Below are 20,490 nucleotides of genomic sequence, written 5' to 3'. Positions count from 1 at the left end.
GTAACTGACCACTTATGCTGGAATACTCTTCCCTTCGGCTTTAATTAGAAGCCTTTTTATCGTATCCGCGAATTTTTCTACTTGGTCATTCAACTGGAGATGGTACAGAGGAGATTGTAGATGCGCAGTACCATTTCCTCTGCAGAACCATGACATGAACTCAGTACCATTGTTAGTTACTAAGCTCTGGAATCCCGAAACAAGCGAACATTCCTAACAATTTTCTTCTTGTATTCTCTGACGTCGTGTTCGGCATTTCGTGTATTTCCAGTCACTTCTTGAAAGCATCCACAACAACAAGTAGTTTCTGTTTAGATCAGCGTGTATTCTTTGCCAATTGTTTATAATTATCCAACAAAATCCAAACTTTGTACATCTTCGATCATATTTGTGTTCGTTAGCTTTTACCAAGCCCACGTAACAACGCTGTGTTGTATAGTAGTAGTGACACGTTCAAGCGAAAAAATTAAAGGTTCATGGCGTTTGTTATACTACTGAGCTCTCAAAATTACGGGTGGAAGTCTAATGTCCTCATCACTAAGCCGACAAGCAAACAATTTCAGTGTTGTGCAAACTTGTTTACTGGTTTACAATTAAAACAAGTACTCAAACGAAGAAAATTGACTCCATCTTTAGCCTACTAGGCGTAATAATTAGCATTTAAAACGTGTGAGTTGTGGAAAAATTCAAACTAGTTATCTTCACATTATTGACTAAATCATCTACTAACTGAACTAGTGGATCCAAACTTAATCAGATCTCAGATTCACTAAATATTTATAAAAGAATAAATTAATATACATAACGATCAAAACTTGGGATATATTTAAATTATCTGAACTATCCTTATTATTGACATTAAAAACAAATACAAATCAAACGACTATTAATCACAACTGGTCAGTTGCTGACCAGTGGTCATACCTTTTTTATTCGTATACGTCAAAGTGATTTTGTTTAAATCAAGATAGTTTCTACTTACTAATTAAAGGTGGGACATTTTCAAGAAATTCGTCCGAAAAATTCCCAGGTGGATCGTATCTGCCAACGACATAAATACTATGACGATCTTTTGACCAAGCTCTACCAAATCCAGCTGTTGTAGTCGACTTCCATACTACTTGTGTAAAATGTCCTTTTTAAACAGAAACATTAAAAAGAAGTGCTTCAAGACTAATTGTAACGAGTGTGAAAAACACTCAAAATTCAAACGTCGCTAATTCGAAAATCATTTTCTCTAGTTGGGAGCTTTCTAAAAACTAATGTTTTTAGTTACTACCCGTACTTCCTCAATAAATCCGAATGTGAATGATTAACTCGATAAACAGCTACAACTATCGTAGCACGGAAAAGTAGTACACATGTATTCTATGACGTGCTAATAATTCCCATAAATCATCTAAAGTCTTCTGTTCAAATAGAAATAAGAGGATTTGTTATTGTTATTATGATCTAAAATGAGCCTTTTTCTGTCCCTATACTTTAGCAGTCAACTTGCAACCAGTGTGTTGCTTGTTAGAGCCTATTCTTTTTACCCGATTTAATAACATTCCTTATTTGATCTGAAAGACCCACTCCCATTTAGACAGCTGAATGGTATTTTGATTTTATCTCTGTTTCTAAGCCTGGTACTCAAATGTGTACACCATCTTCATTTTACTTATTCGTATTCTTTTAATGACCAGCTAAGTTAGTATAACTAAGGCTCTCTGCAACTAATGAGTTCGCTATGGAACAGTCGATTACTACCCAAGTAACTTACCCGTTATGCAGTAACAACTGATTACCCCGAATTATCTGAATTTCTCCTTCCCTTCACATTGAAAATACTAACATAAGCTGATTGACTTGGAAAATATTTTCCTGTGGCAGCAATATGATTAACATGGATTTAACCCCTAAAATAAAAACGGAAGGCATTTTGATTAGTAACTGGATACAACTTTTTGATACCAAGGCGACTAAAACCGTCCAGAGAGATTTTGAATAGTATATTTCATGTAACTAAGTAACTGCCGACCCAGCATTAAGTATATGTCTGTTAATTATCTCTGTTAAAATGTTGGATCAAAATATCGTATTGAATTACTGAATCTATCACTGTGATATTACGATCATATCAGTAGTATTAGTTTAGGTCAGCCTAATCTACGACGATTTTCCTTATCCGTGATTATATATATCATAATTCACAAATTTATTATCGACAAGGTAAGTCAAGGAAAGCTTACCACAAGGGAATTGATTTTCCTTTTTGAAATCGTAATCCTCTATTTCTTGATACCATGTTTTCGTAGCATCTACGCCTAGTTGTTATTTTTTTTCAAATTCAAATTAAGAAGTAGATTTTCACATCAGATTAAACTAAATTTAAAGTTATAATCATACTGAAATTCACTGAATACATTTGTCTGCATCTAAAACAACTTGAATGAAAGTGGATCCATTATTCCAGAAAATTAATTCCATCATTTAGTGTTTTTTTAAGGAGTCGGCATCTCTCAACAATAGTTTTCAAGCTCAGACCTGTCTGTACATGATTTAGTTTCAGCAACCAGATAGTATCGCTCGCTTCCACACACAGTTTGACTCAGTTCCTAATTGGTTAACATTGATCACAAAAACGACATTGTATCGTTATATCAATATGAACCAAAGTTATCACTTGATTACATCCCTTAGAACTTTGTCACATGTGGCTCGAAGTAGTGTATCATCAACGGACTACTTACTGTATTTTACATAACTAAATCAATGGAACGATTACACAGTTTCAAGACCATCGTTCTAATTTGTGATAAACAGAAAATGATGTCTTAGGAGCAGGATTTGTGTTTTAGTTTTTCACGGAGTATTGCTTTTGTGTAATCCACATATCATGATTGGCTTTCTGAAACTAATAAAGAACTTTCAAACCGACATTGTAAGTGCTACCTACGTAAGATATTTTAGTGATTTATACTCTTGAATATCTGTCTTATTGTTTGTTTCATAGATGGATAGTGAATTGTAGTCGTCGATGACGATGAATAGTTACTGATATATTTTGTTTAAACCAGATCATTCATCTGTTACCATTCCAATAAGAATTAGTATGTTGGAGAATAGACTCCACAGAACCAATGAAAACCATCAATGTGAACACTCCTCTTAGAATTCGAATAAGTTTCTCCTTAAAATTAAGATCGAAGCATTGGAACTCAAACGGCCAAGAGAACGATACATGGTTGGATTGGGAATATTCGGTATAAATTAACGAGTGATTGATTTCAGTTAAGATTATTGGCGAGTTCTTGAAAATATTCTGAGTGAGTATACTACATATATAGGTAGGAAACCTAACAATTGAGGATACTTTCATGAACTACTTTAAGAATGATATACATACCAAAATAATACAAAGTTTCTCTTACCACAGTTCAGTCTTGTTAACCTATAAACTATTATTAACACTCAATGGGATAATACGTCGTGAGTTTTATTGGCTCTGAATTGTGACTTAAATTTGTTATTCGTAGATATTCCGCACAACCGAAGTTATTATTACTTTTCTTTGAATTATTTTATCATTAATCACATTAGATTACATCTCGGCCTCAGTCCTTATTTTTTTATCAAGCCAACTTGACTCAGTAATTGGAAACTTGAATTGAATTAAGATCATTTTGACTGAAATGTATCTGACTTATTGGTCATGCGTTTATGCACTAAGCTACTATTTCACAACTTCAGTATGATGAATAGGACTATTTCTGTTCTATTCTTCCATCCCCATTAATTGAAGAAAGAAATTCAGTTTTTGTTTGAAAGATTTGTTGATCGAGAACTCAGAATAATGAATTTACATTTAAATTAATTATATTATACATCCCATACTAGGATGAAACGGCGATCTAGTGGTTCCAGGTTTTTCATGATGGTCTAACTTCCACTGATTCATAAATTCAATTATTAAATTACTACAATCTTCACAAAACCCCTCTCTAATTATACATATTGATTCAATGATTAAAGATTACTCAATTCAATCACCGGGTCATTATCACTGTACACAAAAAAGTCACAGTGATTTAATCAATACATGGAAGATCAAATAACTAACTACATAATGATTAATCAAAACAAGGTGAAAACCAATGAACAGAATTTATTGGTAATAAATTAATAAAACAAAAACAGAAATAAGTTTTCGGTTAATTAAATGAAAATCAATATGAAAATTTTATAATTGATTTTCTTTTTCATACATTTGATTTATGAATTTTACATTAACAACAAATCTATTCAATTCATTCTTATCTAATTTACTTATTTTCTCTATTAATTAAATTTTATTATTTAATGACAGTTGTGTGTTATTTTATTAATTATATTTACATATATTTTGACTATTTCCTATTTCAGAAGGGATTTTGTGGAGATTTTAGAAATTTCACTAGTTAAAATCATGAGTCCATTGAAGCTAGACCATCATGGAAAACCTGGAAGTACTGGACGGTTATTTTGTCCTAGTATGGGACTCCTCTCTGTTTAGTTTTTGACTCATTATGCATTTACATAAATATTTTTAGTATCAGAAGGCGTTTTGTGGAAATTGTAGTAATTTTAAACAGTTGAGATCATGAGTCAATTGAAGCTAGACCATCATGGAAAACCTGGAAGCATTGGACGACCGTTTCGTCCTGTTGTGGGACTCCTCAACAGTGCCCATCCACGACCCCGCCTCGCGGGGTTCGAACCCAAGACCTATCAGTCTCGCGCCAGGCGCTTAATCAACTAGACCACTGAGCCGGCAACCAATGGTGTTAATGTCTAACTTCAACTAATCCACGACATTGAGCGACACATCCACCATTGTCATTAGTGAATTACTACCTCACAAGTGACCCTGTTGAACTCCACTGGTCACTGCTTCTCACAACAGGACGAAACGACCGTCCAGTGCTTCCAGGTTTTCCATGGTGGTCTAGCTTCAATTAACTCATAATCTCAAGTGTATAAATATTTTCGACAAAATTTACAGTAAAGCTTACTTTTTAGGTAAATATTTCGAAGATACTATGTTGTTGTTTTTATACATATTGTTTTGGATTATTTGAGTTAATATTTCGTATTGCAGAAATTTAATGCCGATTAATGATAACTTATTTTACTTCATATAATTTAAGTAAGTCAATGTATCATTAGGTTTATCACTGAAAAGAGTACTAAAGAAGTAAATTAACCTTATACAAGTTTCTTTATTCGAACACAACTGGTCGAGTGAAAGTTTATGGCAAACTGTTATCAGAATTGATAACCTCAAGTGGTATTCGTCAGGGCTGTCCACCGTCTCTATTCTTGTTTAACTTTGTCGTTGATGTGCTTTTAGAGATAATACTTCCTTCATCTAAATTTCCAGGAGTTGAAGTTTTACCGGGAGATCCACTTTTTGACTTAGAATATGCTGATGACATAGTTCTATTTGGTGAGGACGCTGACAAAATGCAGAGTCTTCTGTTCACCGTAAGCAACAGTGCAAGCATATTCGGGATGCGATTCTCCCCCTTGCGTCATTTATGGCGTAGGCGAGATATCCGTCTATCAACCAAAGGACGTGTTTACTGCACAGCAGTTCGTTCCGTCCTACTTTATGGCAGTGAAACGTGGCCAATAAGGGTAGAGGATATTCGTAGGTTACTGGTATTCGATCATAGGTATCTTCGAAATATTGCTCGTATATCCTGGGACCATCGAGTAAGTAAAGCAGTTGTTAGGAAACGGCTACTAGGTAAGGATGGCAAATCAATTGATGAAGTAGTGAAACTTCATCAGTTGAGATGGCTGGGACACGTGTTACGTATGCCCAACCACTGAATGCCTCGACGTGCGATGTTTTATGGTGTAGGAGTACGTTGGAAGAAAACTAGGGGCGGCCAGACCAAAACATGGCACAAATCCATGAAGTCACTGACAAGTGGACTGAGTCATATTGGTAGGTGTAGACTACCTGGTTGGGGACTGCGAGATGATAGCAACCGATGGTTAGAGACCTTGAATGACACGGTTCAATGTCGTTTGCAATGGCGCAGGTGCATCCATTCTTTGTGTTCTCCCAAATTCTAATCTTCTGAATTCTTCATGTCCCTTCCTTTTTTCTCTTTCCAAATTTATTTCACTGGATTATACTCCTTGAATAACATCTTCGAACCCTAATCTTTCTGATTACTGCTTATACTCTTACCGCCTCTACCATTACGGGATCTGAATCGACAACTGCATCTTTGTGCTGATGTGATGTGACAACTCGAACTGATGTACGTACGTAAGAAGTTGTAGGTTATTGCTGATAAACTGTCTCTGTATTCTCATTATATTTTTCAATGATCAGTCAAGGACCTTCTATTAGAAGAAGTCACTTACTTAAGCTGTAGAAGGGGAAACCTGACTAACTATTTATCCTCGAGGACTAGGCTACTATACTATTATAACAAAAAAAAAAGCGACCAACTGCTTCAACTTCGACAAATATTCATCAAAGATGGATTCCCACGTAAATTCATCAGATTAACTAAAATTATCATTTTGTGTCAACATATATCGATGAACTGAAAGAGTACAACTCAATTATTTTGATGTTGTCTGGTGGTAGTATCAAACTTTGAATATAATAAATCTAAGTAAAGTCTATAGATTTTAAAACTTGAAAATATGTATGTTTTTATGTTCATCTGAGGCCAAAGAATTTCGTTGAATTCTTTTGCTTTAGAAAACTCCTGAGACAGTGGTTTCTTGATAAGTGCCACTACTTTACCCCGCAAACTCAGACAACAGGCTACATAGGTTTCAGTAGATTTCACTACAGAGAATTAGATCGATCGGGCCTGCATCAACAAAAATACATGTCTACGGAAAATGCCAAGACAAATAGAGGAGCTAGTGTAGCTTTAGATCAACACCTGGTGATAGTTAAGCCAAAACCGAAGCATACAAAATATTGTGTAGTTCGACAAGCAATATTACAAAAGTTTAATGCAGCTCACAGATCCATTCTGAGTGAAGACTGGTGTTGGAAAAAGGTGTCTTCTTACGCCGCTTCTCTTTCTCCTAGTTGTTGGTCTGATTAAGATCACCGCTTTCTTAAACAACTGCTTACTCAATATACTTTCAATCCATTGAACAGAGACCATTAACAATACTCTACTCTGTCAGTCAGCGAACTAGCTACCATTTATGGGGAGGGGAATTAGAAAAAGACTCTGGAGGTGAACAGGAAAGACTCAACAGAAACCATCAAACTGTATCAAAAGACCAGTCCTGAACTAGAATCCTCTAGGGAAAAGAAAAAGACCGAAGAACACATTGAAGGCAGACATTATGATCATGGATGCCACTTGACAAAACTGGAAAGGAGAGCTAAGGAAGAGGTGCTAACAGATCCTTGGTCGGTTGCCTATGCCCCAAGAGGAGTATCAAGCTTAAATGGGCAAGTAAGTAACCATTGAGATAAACCATATAGTGATTTAGGTTCAAGAATCACGATTATCGCACTTACAGTTCTGAACTCAAAAGCGGACATAGTAAGTCTTTTTCATCAAACTACCCCCCCCCTTAGTCTAAGCGATTCGACAATGTTACACTTTCTATGATGTTAGGCGGATAAAGGCAATTAATATAAAGTCATGAACCTAGATTTAATACTCATCGTCGTCCAATCGCTGACCATTTAACTAATTGGCAGCATTACCAGGTATAGTATACATTTAAAATTCTTCAGTTCTCTCAATATGATGAATACGTCCTACTGATAGATTATAAGTTGCACGAAATCTACTTCTAAGAATTGTCATCAATTGCTTTTAATCAACTAATAGTTTAAGTTTGTATTATATCAAATCCTTAAAGTTTTTTTTTGATTTAAAAAGAAGGAAATTGTTAAGAATAACATAACATTAAGTTTTGTATTAAAACTTTTAACATCCTATACAGTATGTTCTGAACATTATGACTGTACATTATGTTTTGATTTATTCTCTTTAAATAATGTGTTAATAATTATACAGGAAATAATTAAGATGTTAATCACAGGGTTTTTATATCGATGTGATAAATTTAGAGGATAATCTATATCAGTATGTTGAAAAATCTAACGTAGAATCAGACGCAGATCAAAGTTAATGGTTGAATATCTGAAAATCTTTATCGAAATTTTAATTAATACGAATAAACTAAATGTGAATACTAACTATGGTCAAATCACTATGATATAGGTGATCTGGTTGATTATAATAGATTAACTAGTCAAATCACTTCTGATCATGGGTATAATTACCAAAGTTTGACTATATAATTTCAAATACATTTAGCACTATGTAGATTGTTATCCATAAAAACAAAAAAATTATTTATACTTTGAAGAAATGTCCTAAAATGAATCACAAAACATCGGAAATTTTATTCTCTACTCATCGGATTATTCTAATTACATCATCGCTTCTACTATTAACTTCTGATTAGTTTATTTAGTTGAACTAGAACTTCTTTTAATCGTGATCGATTTACTTCGGCAGGGTATTAGAAAAAAAACACTAATCATTTAAGTAACCTAAATTGTTTATTACCATCACTTACGGACATCTTGTAAATAGTCATAATCATTATGTTTTTCAGATGAACTGACATGGTTTCTGATAGGACTCATTATGTAGTTTATATATATATATATATATATATATATATATATATATATATATATATATAACAACTCTTTTTGTTTTAAAATTTATTGCATCTATTCATTAACTTGGTTCAGTAATAAGATACCATTCAGTTACAGTATTGTTTACCCTAACCCTAACCGAAATCTCTATTAAATTTGAATAGACCATAAGTTTCTAACATACAAACACATTTTTATTATACACTTAGAAGTGTTTAAGATAATCCCAATTATTGGATTAAATCATGGATATCTTTGATCTAAATTCATAAAATACTACTCTGGTGGTTAAATATGATACTGTTTGTTTCATTAAACTTTTAAGAATCTTATTTTCAACCGTGTAAATGTTTCCTATTTAAACGGATTAATTTAAGAATATGACCTGTATATACTCAAGTACTTTTATAAAAAGCTTGCAACACATCATAAATCAAAATATTACAATAATGGTAGATTTATCATCTCATCTGTTCTTTGGATAAATAAGAGATGATCTCTTAAATGGAATCCATACATCAATGAAAAGAAGTTTGAAAAGAGAAAACTAATGAAAAACATTCATAGATGACGATGAATAGTGCTGGTCACTTTTCAAAGAAATTTCATATGCCTTTTTTGTTGTTGGAATATTCACAAACTAGATAAATATAAAACCGAAGTTCATTGCAATAGCACTTATTTTGTGCTCAGAAATTTTAATTTTAAACATAAATCGCTTTATATAAACTAATTATGAATATATAAGATACTATAACCATACATATTTAATATACAATTTCACAGATTGAAATCATGAGTCCATTAAAGCTAGACCACCATGGAAAACCTGGAAGTACTGGGCTGCCGTTTCGTCCTAGAATGGTACTCCTCAGCAGTGCGCATCCACGATCCCGCAGCCCGCGAGATTCGAACCCAGGACCTATCAGTCTCGCGCCAGGCGCTTAACCAAGTAGACCACTGAGCGGGTATCCAACGGTGTTAATGTCTAACTTCAACTAAACCACAATTTGTTAACTTAAGTATATATTCAATAAATATATACATTATTAAGAAATATCAAGTAATTTACCTGTAAAATCTTTTTTCTGAGCAACTGTAGTAGTTGTAAAAAAAGCTAAATTCTCCCCTGAATCAGTATCTGTACAATGTTCAAGTTCATTAACACTTGCCAAATGTTCTGCATATTTTTGTGCATCTTTAGCTAATTCATAATCAAGGATTAATTCTGGACATCCATGTAAAGCTCTTAGACTGAATTATATAAAAAGAAATTATATGATGATTTTAAGTAATAAAACTATTGATGATTAAGAGAAAAAAAAGAGAAATATTGAATTTTATCAGAAAGGAATTTCGTAGAGATTGTATTAATTGAATAGTTGAATTCATGAGTCGACTTAAGCTAGACCACCATATTTGCTAGTATTACTAATGACAATATATTTATTTATTTATTTATTTGAACACATAAATATTGGTACAAGAGGGCACCACATATATATGCGCCACACTATAATGTGAATTGTTTGACTGTAAATCAAAGCGGGAATAGAGTTCTCAGTAAATACCATCATTTTCACTATCATTATATTTGTGTATGGGCTGTGACACTGCCCGCGTGCCCAGACCGAACCAGGTGGTTTTCTTAGGGGGGCACACCCCGAATCTTTGACCTAAAGGTCTGACCCACAAGGCAGTGGAGCATCGTAAGGAGATGCCGTCCTATGGTAGCCGGTGACCAACGATTGGTTCATAGGCCATTTGTTCCCTTCTTCTTATTCGTTTCACTACAGGATTCCAAGTTAACGCTTGCCTCATGATACAGTTTGGTGTTTTCCCCAATGTGTGTCTTATCCAATTCCAGCGTCTTTTCCTAATTTCTTTCTCAGCTCGAACCTGGTTTGTTCTCTATTATAGTATGCTGTTGATGATCGTATCCGACGAACGGAAATTCAGTAATATACGTATACTCTTTTGGTGATGGTTGTGGTAATTCTCGAAGTTTCAGCTCCTTACAGTAGAACTGTTTTGACGTTCGTATTAAAGTTTATCACTTTGATATTGGTTGACAGCTGTTCTGAATTTCATATGTTCTTCAACTGTGGGAATGCTATCGTTGTTTTGCCAGTCCTCGCATTTACGTCTTCGTCAGATCTTCCACACTCATCAAAGGTGCTGCTTAGATGCGTGACACTTTCCACCTGTTTCAGAGTTTCTGCATCAAATATGATTTGGTTGGTGTTCTCTGTGTTGTATTTGAGGATCTTTCTTATTTCTTTGTGTATGTGGAGTCCTACTGATTCAGAGACTGCTGCTACACTGTTTGTCTTGATTTGTATTTACTGATGTGTATGGAATAGAAGAGGTACGTCATCTCCAAAGTCCAAATCGTCTAGTTGCATCCAACCTGTCCACTGTATTCGATGCTGTCCTTAAGATGTGGAGATTTTTATAATCCCATCAACCATCAGAAGAAATTACATAATACTACTCATCACTAATACTTTCACACAAGCTAGTATTTTTGGTATGTGAGCATCTTTTGTAGGATATTTATTGGATAACTAAAAGATCATACAATTTGTCCATGGTTTTTATATTTCAACTAACATTAAATTAATGCTTCAGTCATTTTACAATTGCCTTATTGTTTTTTCTCAAAATTTAATTTTGATAATTTAAAAGTCCTCTAAAATGTCATTATCATAAGCATTTAATGCTGAAACTTAATAAATTCTAGATCAAAACTTTCAATAGTGTTTATTACATCTAAGAATCCTTCGATTATTCACTTAGGTGAAGGATTTCATATATATATATATATATATAGAGAGAGAGAGAGTTTGGCATAAAATATCATTGTTCTTTCAGAACTCAAACCACTTGAACCTGATTTACTGATCCATTGTTTTAACTTGTTTACTATGAGACTGAAATCTATACGCATTCTAATCTTCTTTACCTTCTATTTTTAATGTTTATAAAAAAAATTCAGTACAGTGACATAAGTGTGTTATGTCTTGACATATTTATTAGCTAGACTGATTTTTAAGTTATTTTTTCGTTCATTTTTTGAAATATCAACCAGATCATCTTTATCCTGAAGAAAACAAATGACACTTATCTGAATATTGTGTTTGTAGTCTTAAGGAACTCAATAAGACCAAACTATTCAGATTACAGTAGACTGGTATAAAAAATACCATTAAAAAAATATCTATTAGTTATGCTTATAACATTGTTATGTAATCTCCAATCTACCGGTACTGTGAATGAAATGACTTTAGATATTAGCTTCGATAGGATGAATTACATTTCAATGAAGGAATTTTAAAGTACACGAGTAATTTCGTCATATTTACCCTCATAAGATACTAGCAACTCATAATTTTGACAAACTTTTGTCAAAATCAATCTCCTTGACGATCTTAAAGTATATTTATTATTTTATTCTTTTCAATAATTAAAACATCAGCATTTCAAGGTGATCAACAAGCAATCGAATTCAAACCTTTTGAAATTCGCCGAAGCAATAGCAATCAAACATTTAAAACCAGATCTTTGTATACAAAAAGAAACAGTAATAAATCTTTCTTTGCCCTGGTAACATTCACTCCACCCTCTTTTATTTTTATTTCTTTTTATTACGTCATTCCAACTCTTTCTGAATTTTATAATTACAGCATTCATAACTGACGAATTTCAATTCATATCTCTCTTTATTAACATTAATCTATTTTCAGTTACTTCATTACATAATCGTCTGATGTGTTTTAATTCCATGATTTCTAATCACTATCTCAATTTTCTGGAACTTTCCCTCCCAAACTCTATATATTCGAAACAAAATTTTATGACTTCACTAACTCTAACGAAATGTTTGCTACATTATGTCACATATATTCATCCTTCATCGCCCTCTGTTGTATAAGTATGTCAATATCTGTAATAATTTTGAATTTCACAATTTATTAGGTTGTAAGCAGCTGATGAGAACCTAACGAAATAAAATGAATCCATATTATTCTGCACTAACCTTTGTTCTTGCTCTCTTTAAAATAATAAAGGGAACTATGTGTATAAATTGTAGTAATCTATTATCACAATTCGACTATACTATATTGTTTATCATTTATATTTAACTTGGCGTTTTTCAGACAGCAACAATCATATAAATAAGTTATTATATTTATAATATTCCAATGAGTAGAAAAATTAAACTTTCTGATGTTTCATGAGTCGGTGTAAGCTGCTTCTTCAGAGAATAAATAACTAAATCAAAATTAATCCAAATTTAAATAATACAAAAGAACAACGCAAAAATATTAATTTTTCTACTCATTGGAATATTTTCAAATATAATAACTTATTTATAACAATCTCAGAAGGGGTTTTGTGGAGATTGTAGTAATTTTACTAGTTTAATTCATGAGTCAATTGAAACTAGACCACCATGGAAAACCTGAAAGCATTGGACGGCCGTTTCGTTTTTATTGTGGGACTCCTCAGCAATGTGCATCTAACAATCTAATCAATACTTAATATGTTTAAAATTATCAGATCAAACTTTGATAATGATACCAACAATAATCATAGTTTATTAGTATAATTGTAAATCAATTCAAACTACATAAAACATGAATTATATTATGATTTTATAATGAAATTTTGATTAATCAACTAACCGATTATGTTCAATAATGCATTCTTCATTAAACTCTATATCTAAATCACTTGGCATATTGAGTGTACAAGTTGATTTAGTAACTAACTAACTAAATAAATACCCTTTGTATCAATTAATTTAATGAAGATATTTCTAATAAAAATCAAATTTATATCCTGTTGATTTTTAAATATCTAAGAACAAACAAACAAACAAACAAACAAAAAAGAAAAGAAAAAGAAACGGACAAATACAATTGGTTTATATTAATGTAATTGAGTAAACTTATGTAATTGATTCTTAATCATAGTCATTTATTGAAAAATAATTAAAAAAAAGATTGAAGGTCGTTTGACACTATTCAAATCTTGCCAATCATATTTCCATATACAAAATGTACTTCTGATTGTTTAGAGAGAGGAAATGAATAATGTATTATTATTATTATTATTATTATTACTATTCAAGCTCAATATTATTATAATAATTTGTACTATCCTATTATTGTCGAATACAGTACTTAATTAATCATTTTTAAATATATTAATGAGTTTGTTTTATAATTGCCCCAATAATTCTCTTGGTCGTAGCTTGGTTGCCAGTTATATAAGAAAAAAAACACAACTTCGAACAGATTTGCATCAATTCAAGTTCTTACACCATATTAGTAAACTGATGTAAAATCATTATGACGAATTTCAGTTTAGTCAAAGTAATAATAGCATCACTCGAAGTAGTGCTGGTAGTATTAGTAGAGATTATATATAGGAAAAAGAAAACAAGCATAGGAGGATTTTGGAACTTAATATCTAAGGGAGGACAAAGACTGAATGTACCTGAACTATTGTGAGTGAATCTAAGCCATATTACTTAAAGTGTTTGATTACTGGTTACGCTAATTGTACAGACAATAACATGATAGTTTATACATACAGGGCTCAATCCTACAGTTTCTGGATTCATAGACTGGTCCTATATCTTAGTTTCCAGCCCCTATATTTCTTACAACCTACTTGTCCTCTAACGAATTTCGCCGGTCGAGATAGGCGATGTTTGGGCTTATATAAGACATGTCTCAGCCATACCAATTTGTGAGGATTCACTACCTCATCAACCAATTTGCCAATGTTACCTAGTTTCACACACCTAATATCAACATAGCTTATTCAGTGGTCTCGAAATACGTGAGCAATGATTCAGAGACACTTATCATCAAATACTAGTAACTTATGAATATTCTCATTCCTTAATGACCGTGTTTTATACAAATAAAGTAGAACATAGTTAACTGCTATACGGTAGACTCATCCTTTGGTTAACAAACAGACAGTTCACCTACACTACAAGTGATGTAAATTAATAGTTGGCAGTCTATCTGTCTGAATCCATCCCAAGATTTCGTTAACCAACAGTCCACTAGGTCTGATATAACTTCTGTGACAAGTGATGTTATTTTATTGGGGATAAAAATGTACTTGACTATATATGAATTTAACTAACAAATTCTAAAAGAATGAAATTCATATTTTGAATTACAGTCCCAATAAAAATGAATTATAAACAATATATAATGCACACTCTATTAAAATTATTTTGAATATAGTTAGTTGCCATGGCAAGATTTATTTTTTTATTTTTTATGTAAGGATAACTATTTTATTTAAAGATGGGAAACAATCAATTTATTATATTTTATCATCTATGTAATCATTTATTTACTATAAAGGAAATATAATAATAATAAGAAATAATCGGAAAATATAATAAAATAATAAAATTCATAATGAAATCAACACATTACCATAAAAGTTAACAGTTAAAATAATCCAAAAATCATAAACTCAATAAGAGAACTTATTGAATTTTCAATATATATTCATTCTTTAAATAATCAGCCTATTGTTGAATAGTGAATAGGCTTAGAACAAATTAACATAACTGTATGAAATAATAAATTATCTAACTTTAAGTAGAAAAATACTGTTTTTCATATTATCATAGCATCAACCAATGTAATCTCAATTATTCTAATACATAATGAATCTTTGTTTTTTTTTGTTGCTCTATTGTTTCTAATTAACCTCTATTTGAATTGATAATAATGTATCTGATTGGATAGTTAATAAGATGATCAGTTGAAAAACTTTTAAAAGTTAACTGAAATAATAAAATTTCAGAATCTAATTATTAATTAAGTTTAGTAATTTCATGATTGGTATATTGGGCTAATAACTTAAAAATTGTTAAATTCACTTGGTATTGTTTTACTTGTATTTTCCCATTTTTATTTAAGACTACAACGGATCAGTCTTATGTTGGCATATGTGCATCTTGTTTGAATTGCCTCGATATAGCCTTAAGTCACATGCTTTTTGAGCAAAGATGGATAAAGGTACATCCAGCTGACGAGTCCCGAAAAGGACGAAACTCGCGTCCTGGATTCCACTGCTAGCCACTATTCATCTTTACTTAAGACTTTTTGTTTAGATTACTGTTGTGATCCAGGTTTTCTATTAAATTTATTCATAAATTAAGAGAACAAATAATGTTAGGATATCTATATGCCCACAAATGCCCTGGTACTGACGAGGGTGAGGAGAGTCCGCTCTCACATGGCCACGCGTATACAGCCACTGCCATGGAGGTCTCACTCACTGTCTTCTCGCGGCATTACTGTTGTTTATGAGATTGAGAGGATGAAATGCGAATGTCTGGCACTTTAACCGGGTTGGTGGATATGGGGAGTCTACCTAGGGAGTTGGAGAACCTGATTTCAAACCAAAGGTGCACATGGGCTCCAGGATCCTGAAGGAACAGATGGCGTATGAACCTATTGTTAGTCACCGGCCACCATTGGACTGCATTTCCTGACGTTGCTCCACTGCCTAGTGGATTAGACCTTCAGGCCAAAGGCTCCGGGTATGGTCCCTAAGAAAACCACATTCTTTGGTCTGGACACCCGAACAGTACCACAGACCTCACACAAACCAATGATAACTACTACTGGCCTGACTGTTATTGTGACGCATATATATTTGGTGCCCTCTTGTATCGATGCTTATGTGTTCAAATATATATAAGAGGATCTTGTTTTTCTCTTCACAGTCGTTAATAGCAAACAACGTTGATATACACGATTATCAGTGCATAAGGTTTGTAAAGACATATAAATTTTTATAGTTTATATCAAAGATTAACTTTAGCTGAACAATCATGGAGCAACTAAACAGCACTGAACTGTTGTTTCAATTTAGAATAGGATTACACAGCGATAGTCAGTTATATACATCGTAAAACTTAGCACATATATTCATCAGTTCAAATTGTCATAACACATTAGCACAGTGAGATGAAATTATCATAACAAATTCAAAAGTAATTAAAGTAACAATATCAGTAGTAGTAGAAATTAGACAGAGAAAAAAACGGTGTGAAGAAATTTCGGGACTCAGGTTATAGGAAAAGGCAAAGAGTGAATGTAGCTCCGTCATCGCAAATGATTCTAAGCCATTACACCTAGGCAAGAATGAACCGATACTCAGTCAGTCAGTCAGCTACAACGTAGGACCAGGCACATATATGCATCGGTCCAAGTTGCCATACCTCATTAACACAACAGGATGGACACTGGATTCATATAAGTGGTTAATTCAAAGGCGGTAATATATAAAAGAAAGATTGCAATAAGGATATAGTACAGGAAGAAAGAATTAGTTCGTAGAAAGAAAGATATGAAGCAATTTTAATCTCTTAGTTTAAGAAGACAGAGAGTGTATACACCGACACCATTGTGACCGATTCTGAGCCATGTCACCAAGAGTTTCCAACCATTGGTTACGACAGTCACGCAGACCCCAACCAAGTAGTCTGCATCTACCAACATAGCTCAGACTGAAGTTAATGACTTCAAGCACTGATGCCAGGTTTTGGTTTGGCCGCCACTAACCTTCTTCCAACCATCTCCAACACCGGTTAGCATTGCACGTCGTGGTAATCGGTGTTCGGGCATACGTAACACGTGACCCAACCATCTCAGTCGATGAAGATCAACAAACTCATCAACTGATTTGCCATCATTCCCTAATACCCTGCGTCTAACCTCACTATTACTTACCCGGTGATCCCAGCAGACACCAGCAATATTTCCAAGGCATCTGTGGTCAAATACTAGTAGCTTACGAGTGTCTCCTACTCTTAGAGGCCATGTTCCGCTGCCGTAAAGTAAAACAGAACGGACTGCCGCGCAGTATACTCGTCCTTTCATAGATAGACGGACATCTCGCCTTCGCCAAAGGTGACGTAAGTTGGCAAAAGCCAAACGAGCTTTTCGAATCCGTGCTGAGATTTCGTCAGACACCAACCCATTAGGGCTGATCAGACTTCCAAGATATGTGAGGTTGTCAACGCGTTCAACTACTTCACTCCCTATCCTTAGTTCAGGTGTTGACGCAGACCAGTCCTGAAGCAACAACTTGCATTTCGAGGAGAGAAGCGCATTCCAAACATCCTGGCATTGTTGCTTAGTGCTACCAGAAGACTCTGCATTTTATCAGCGTCTTCAACAAACAGGACTATATCATCTGCGTATTCTAAGTCGATAAGTGGACCTTCTGGTAGGAGATCAATACCCGAGAATTCAGTCGACGAGAATGTTATTTCCATCAATAGGTCTATGATGAAGTTAAACAAAAATGGAGAAAGTGGACAGCCTTGACGGACACCACTTGAGGTTGCAAAGCAGATGACAGTTCGCCATAAGCCCTGACTCGACTAGTAGTGTTCGAGTAAAGAGCCTTTACAAGGTTTATGCTTCTGGGGTACGCCTTTCAATGACAGACACTGCCACAGAGTCTCGCGGTCTACAGAGTCAAATGCTGCTTTTAAGTCAAGAAAGACCACCATTGTCGGACGCCGATAAGTATGCCTATATTCTAGAACCTGACGAATGGTGAATATGTGGTCGATGCAGCCATGACCAGGTCTGAAGCCAGCTTGGTTCTCTCGTGTTTGCAGTTCACGAGTCTTAGTTAGGCGTCTGATAATTATCGAGGCTAGTATTTTAGATACTATATTTGTTAAACTAATCCCTCTGTGGTTGTCACAAGATGATTTTGACCCTTTCTTATATATTGGGACGATAAGTGATTGCAACCAGTCAGATGGGATAACGTCTGACTCCCAGATCTTAGCTAAAATATTAGTCAACCTAATCGCTAAAATTGGACCATCCTTAAAGACTTCTGGAGCCAATCCATCTGGACCAGCCGCCTTTCCTCGTTTCAGATTAACTATAGCCTTTTGAACTTCTGCTAGAGTTGGGGGACCTACTTCAATGTTCCATTCACATTGTCTGGGAATGGAGGGTAGTTGTAGAGTAACTGAAGGCCAGCTGAACTGTTCTCTGAAATGTTCCGCCCATCGTTCTAAACGTTTGGATTGGGAGCAGATGAGAGTGTCGCATTTTCCGAAATAGTCTGACTTACACTTGACTTATTAATTCTAGTTTCTTTTATTAGTCTGTAGAGCTGTCTTGTTTTCCATATAGCCTCCGCCTTTTCCATCTCTTTTGCTTTCGTTGCCCACCACTGCTCACGGTCGTTCCTTAGACTTTTGGTTAACCTAGATCTGATTTGTTTACGCTCTTCGTCGTGTTCAGAAAATAATGGGATGAGTTTGCGAGGATCCATCAGTGCAATAGACCTTGAAGAAATCCATTGGTTCTTCGTAACCCTGTGGTTTAAGTTACTGATAGATGTCTTTGCTGTTTCCACAGCTGTTTGTATATCTTTCTAAACATCTGGGTCAGCCTCGTTTTCATAACTACCTAAGTGTGACCTCAGTTGTTCCTGGAACCTACTTTTGGTTTCTCGTTACTCAACTCAGTTCTAATGGGTCTTTTTAAAATGTGGCTTTTTGCGTCCAGTGAGGCGCAAGCAGATGCGTCCCCGTATTAGGGTGGTCGGAGTCCAAGCAGGTACTCCAGAATGAGCGACAATCTTCTACCGACCCTCTCCAACGATGACTGATGGCAATATGGTCTATTTGAGTCCATCGTTGGTTTGGTGTAGGGGGTCGCCATGTTAGACTATGTCTGTCCTTATGCTTAAAATTTGTGTTTGCTAAACATAAACGATTGTCTGAGCATAGTTGTAGCAGACGATCACCATTATCTGTTCGTTGTGCCGGAATACTAAAATAACCACCTAAATTCCTTTCTGTTTGATTTAAACTACCTATCTGGGCATTAAAGTCACCTGCTACGAGTACTTTGTCTGGACGTTTAGCTTTCTGAAGAAGTTCAGATAGCTCTCTGTAAAATTCATCTTTCACTTCATCTGAGCTGCAGTCGGTGGGAGCGTAGGCAGAAACGACAAAAAGGCAACGACGTGTGTCCCTATCCTTCCGAGTTCTTACGGAGCCGTTTAGCCGAACAGCACATAAACGACTGTTAACGGGGATCCACTCTAACAGTGCTTGTTCCGCCCTCATGCTTAGTGCCATCCCTACTCCTGCCAGTCCACGAGAACTGGCCGTCGGGTCACCAGATACACGGAGGGTGTATCTCGTTGGCTCTCCGTGTTGCCAAGGTGAGGTCAAGTGAATGACCACACTGGGATCCTGTATGCGTGTTTCAGAGACACAGCATACATCAATGGTACGAGATTCTAGGGTTCTAGCCAAGGAAGCCTGTTGACCGATTTGACATAGAGTGCGTACGTTGAAGGCTCCAATGTGTAGTTTGGAGTGAGGTTTCAGTGGACCTGGGACAGTGTTTTGAGCACTAGAACCGTTGGCTATGGTGACACTTGAGGGGGAAGCCGAAAAGGAAGTTTAGAGGTGAAAGTCGATTTAGGAGGAATAATAGGAATTGAGGAGGGAGGTTGATTATGAATACAGTGGTCTTGAGTGCTGTTAGAGGTATGAGGGCGGTCATCACTTCCGGTTGCCCACACCGTGGAAGGGTTGTTCTGAAGGTACCTGAAAAGGAAATAGAGTTAGAGGTGGTCTTAGTGACCTGGGAGCGTGACCGCAGTGCCCAAGGGACAACTGCTTGAGGTCGGTCACACACGACCTTTTTATGGGCAATTTTGTGTTAGCTCCGTACTTGTTGAGACCTTACCGC

The 20,490-nt window shown here is 34.8% G+C and overlaps 1 protein-coding gene across 2 annotated transcripts; it reads right to left on the bottom strand.

Moving 5' to 3' along the window:
• Positions 1-259: 259 nt before the first annotated feature.
• GLIPR2_3 (Golgi-associated plant pathoproteinsis- protein 1) lies at positions 260-13,576 on the bottom strand. 2 transcript variants are annotated; one of them, XM_051212400.1, is made up of 4 exons: positions 13,387-13,576; positions 9,771-9,952; positions 2,232-2,306; positions 260-1,135 (listed from the first exon to the last, which is right to left on the bottom strand). In XM_051212400.1, the coding sequence occupies exons 1-4, from the start codon at positions 13,440-13,442 to the stop codon at positions 975-977; spliced, it is 474 nt and encodes a 157-aa protein (XP_051073346.1). In that variant the 5' UTR covers positions 13,443-13,576; the 3' UTR covers positions 260-974. The 2 variants fall into 2 exon arrangements, with proteins under 2 accessions (XP_051073346.1, XP_051073345.1); XM_051212399.1 differs by lacking the exon at positions 2,232-2,306.
• Positions 13,577-20,490: the final 6,914 nt, after the last annotated feature.

The sequence above is a fragment of the Schistosoma haematobium genome, chromosome 1 (assembly GCF_000699445.3).
Source record: "Schistosoma haematobium chromosome 1, whole genome shotgun sequence".
In the NCBI taxonomy this organism is placed as follows: Eukaryota; Metazoa; Platyhelminthes; class Trematoda; order Strigeidida; family Schistosomatidae; genus Schistosoma; species Schistosoma haematobium.
This window is presented reverse-complemented; position numbering and strand designations above follow the sequence as displayed.

What these genes read in the sequence shown, in the direction of transcription:
- GLIPR2_3 (XM_051212400.1), bottom strand. Translation starts at nt 13,442, where the DNA reads ATGCCAAGTGATTTAGATATAGAGTTTAATGAAGAATGCATTATTGAA. An exon ending in TGCATTATTGAACATAATCG is followed by an intron (nt 9,953 to 13,386) that starts GTTAGTTGATTA and finishes TATATAATTCAG; the next exon opens with TCTAAGAGCTTTACATGGAT. An exon ending in GGAAAATCAATTCCCTTGTG is followed by an intron (nt 1,136 to 2,231) that starts GTAAGCTTTCCT and finishes CTGTTTAAAAAG; the next exon opens with GACATTTTACACAAGTAGTA.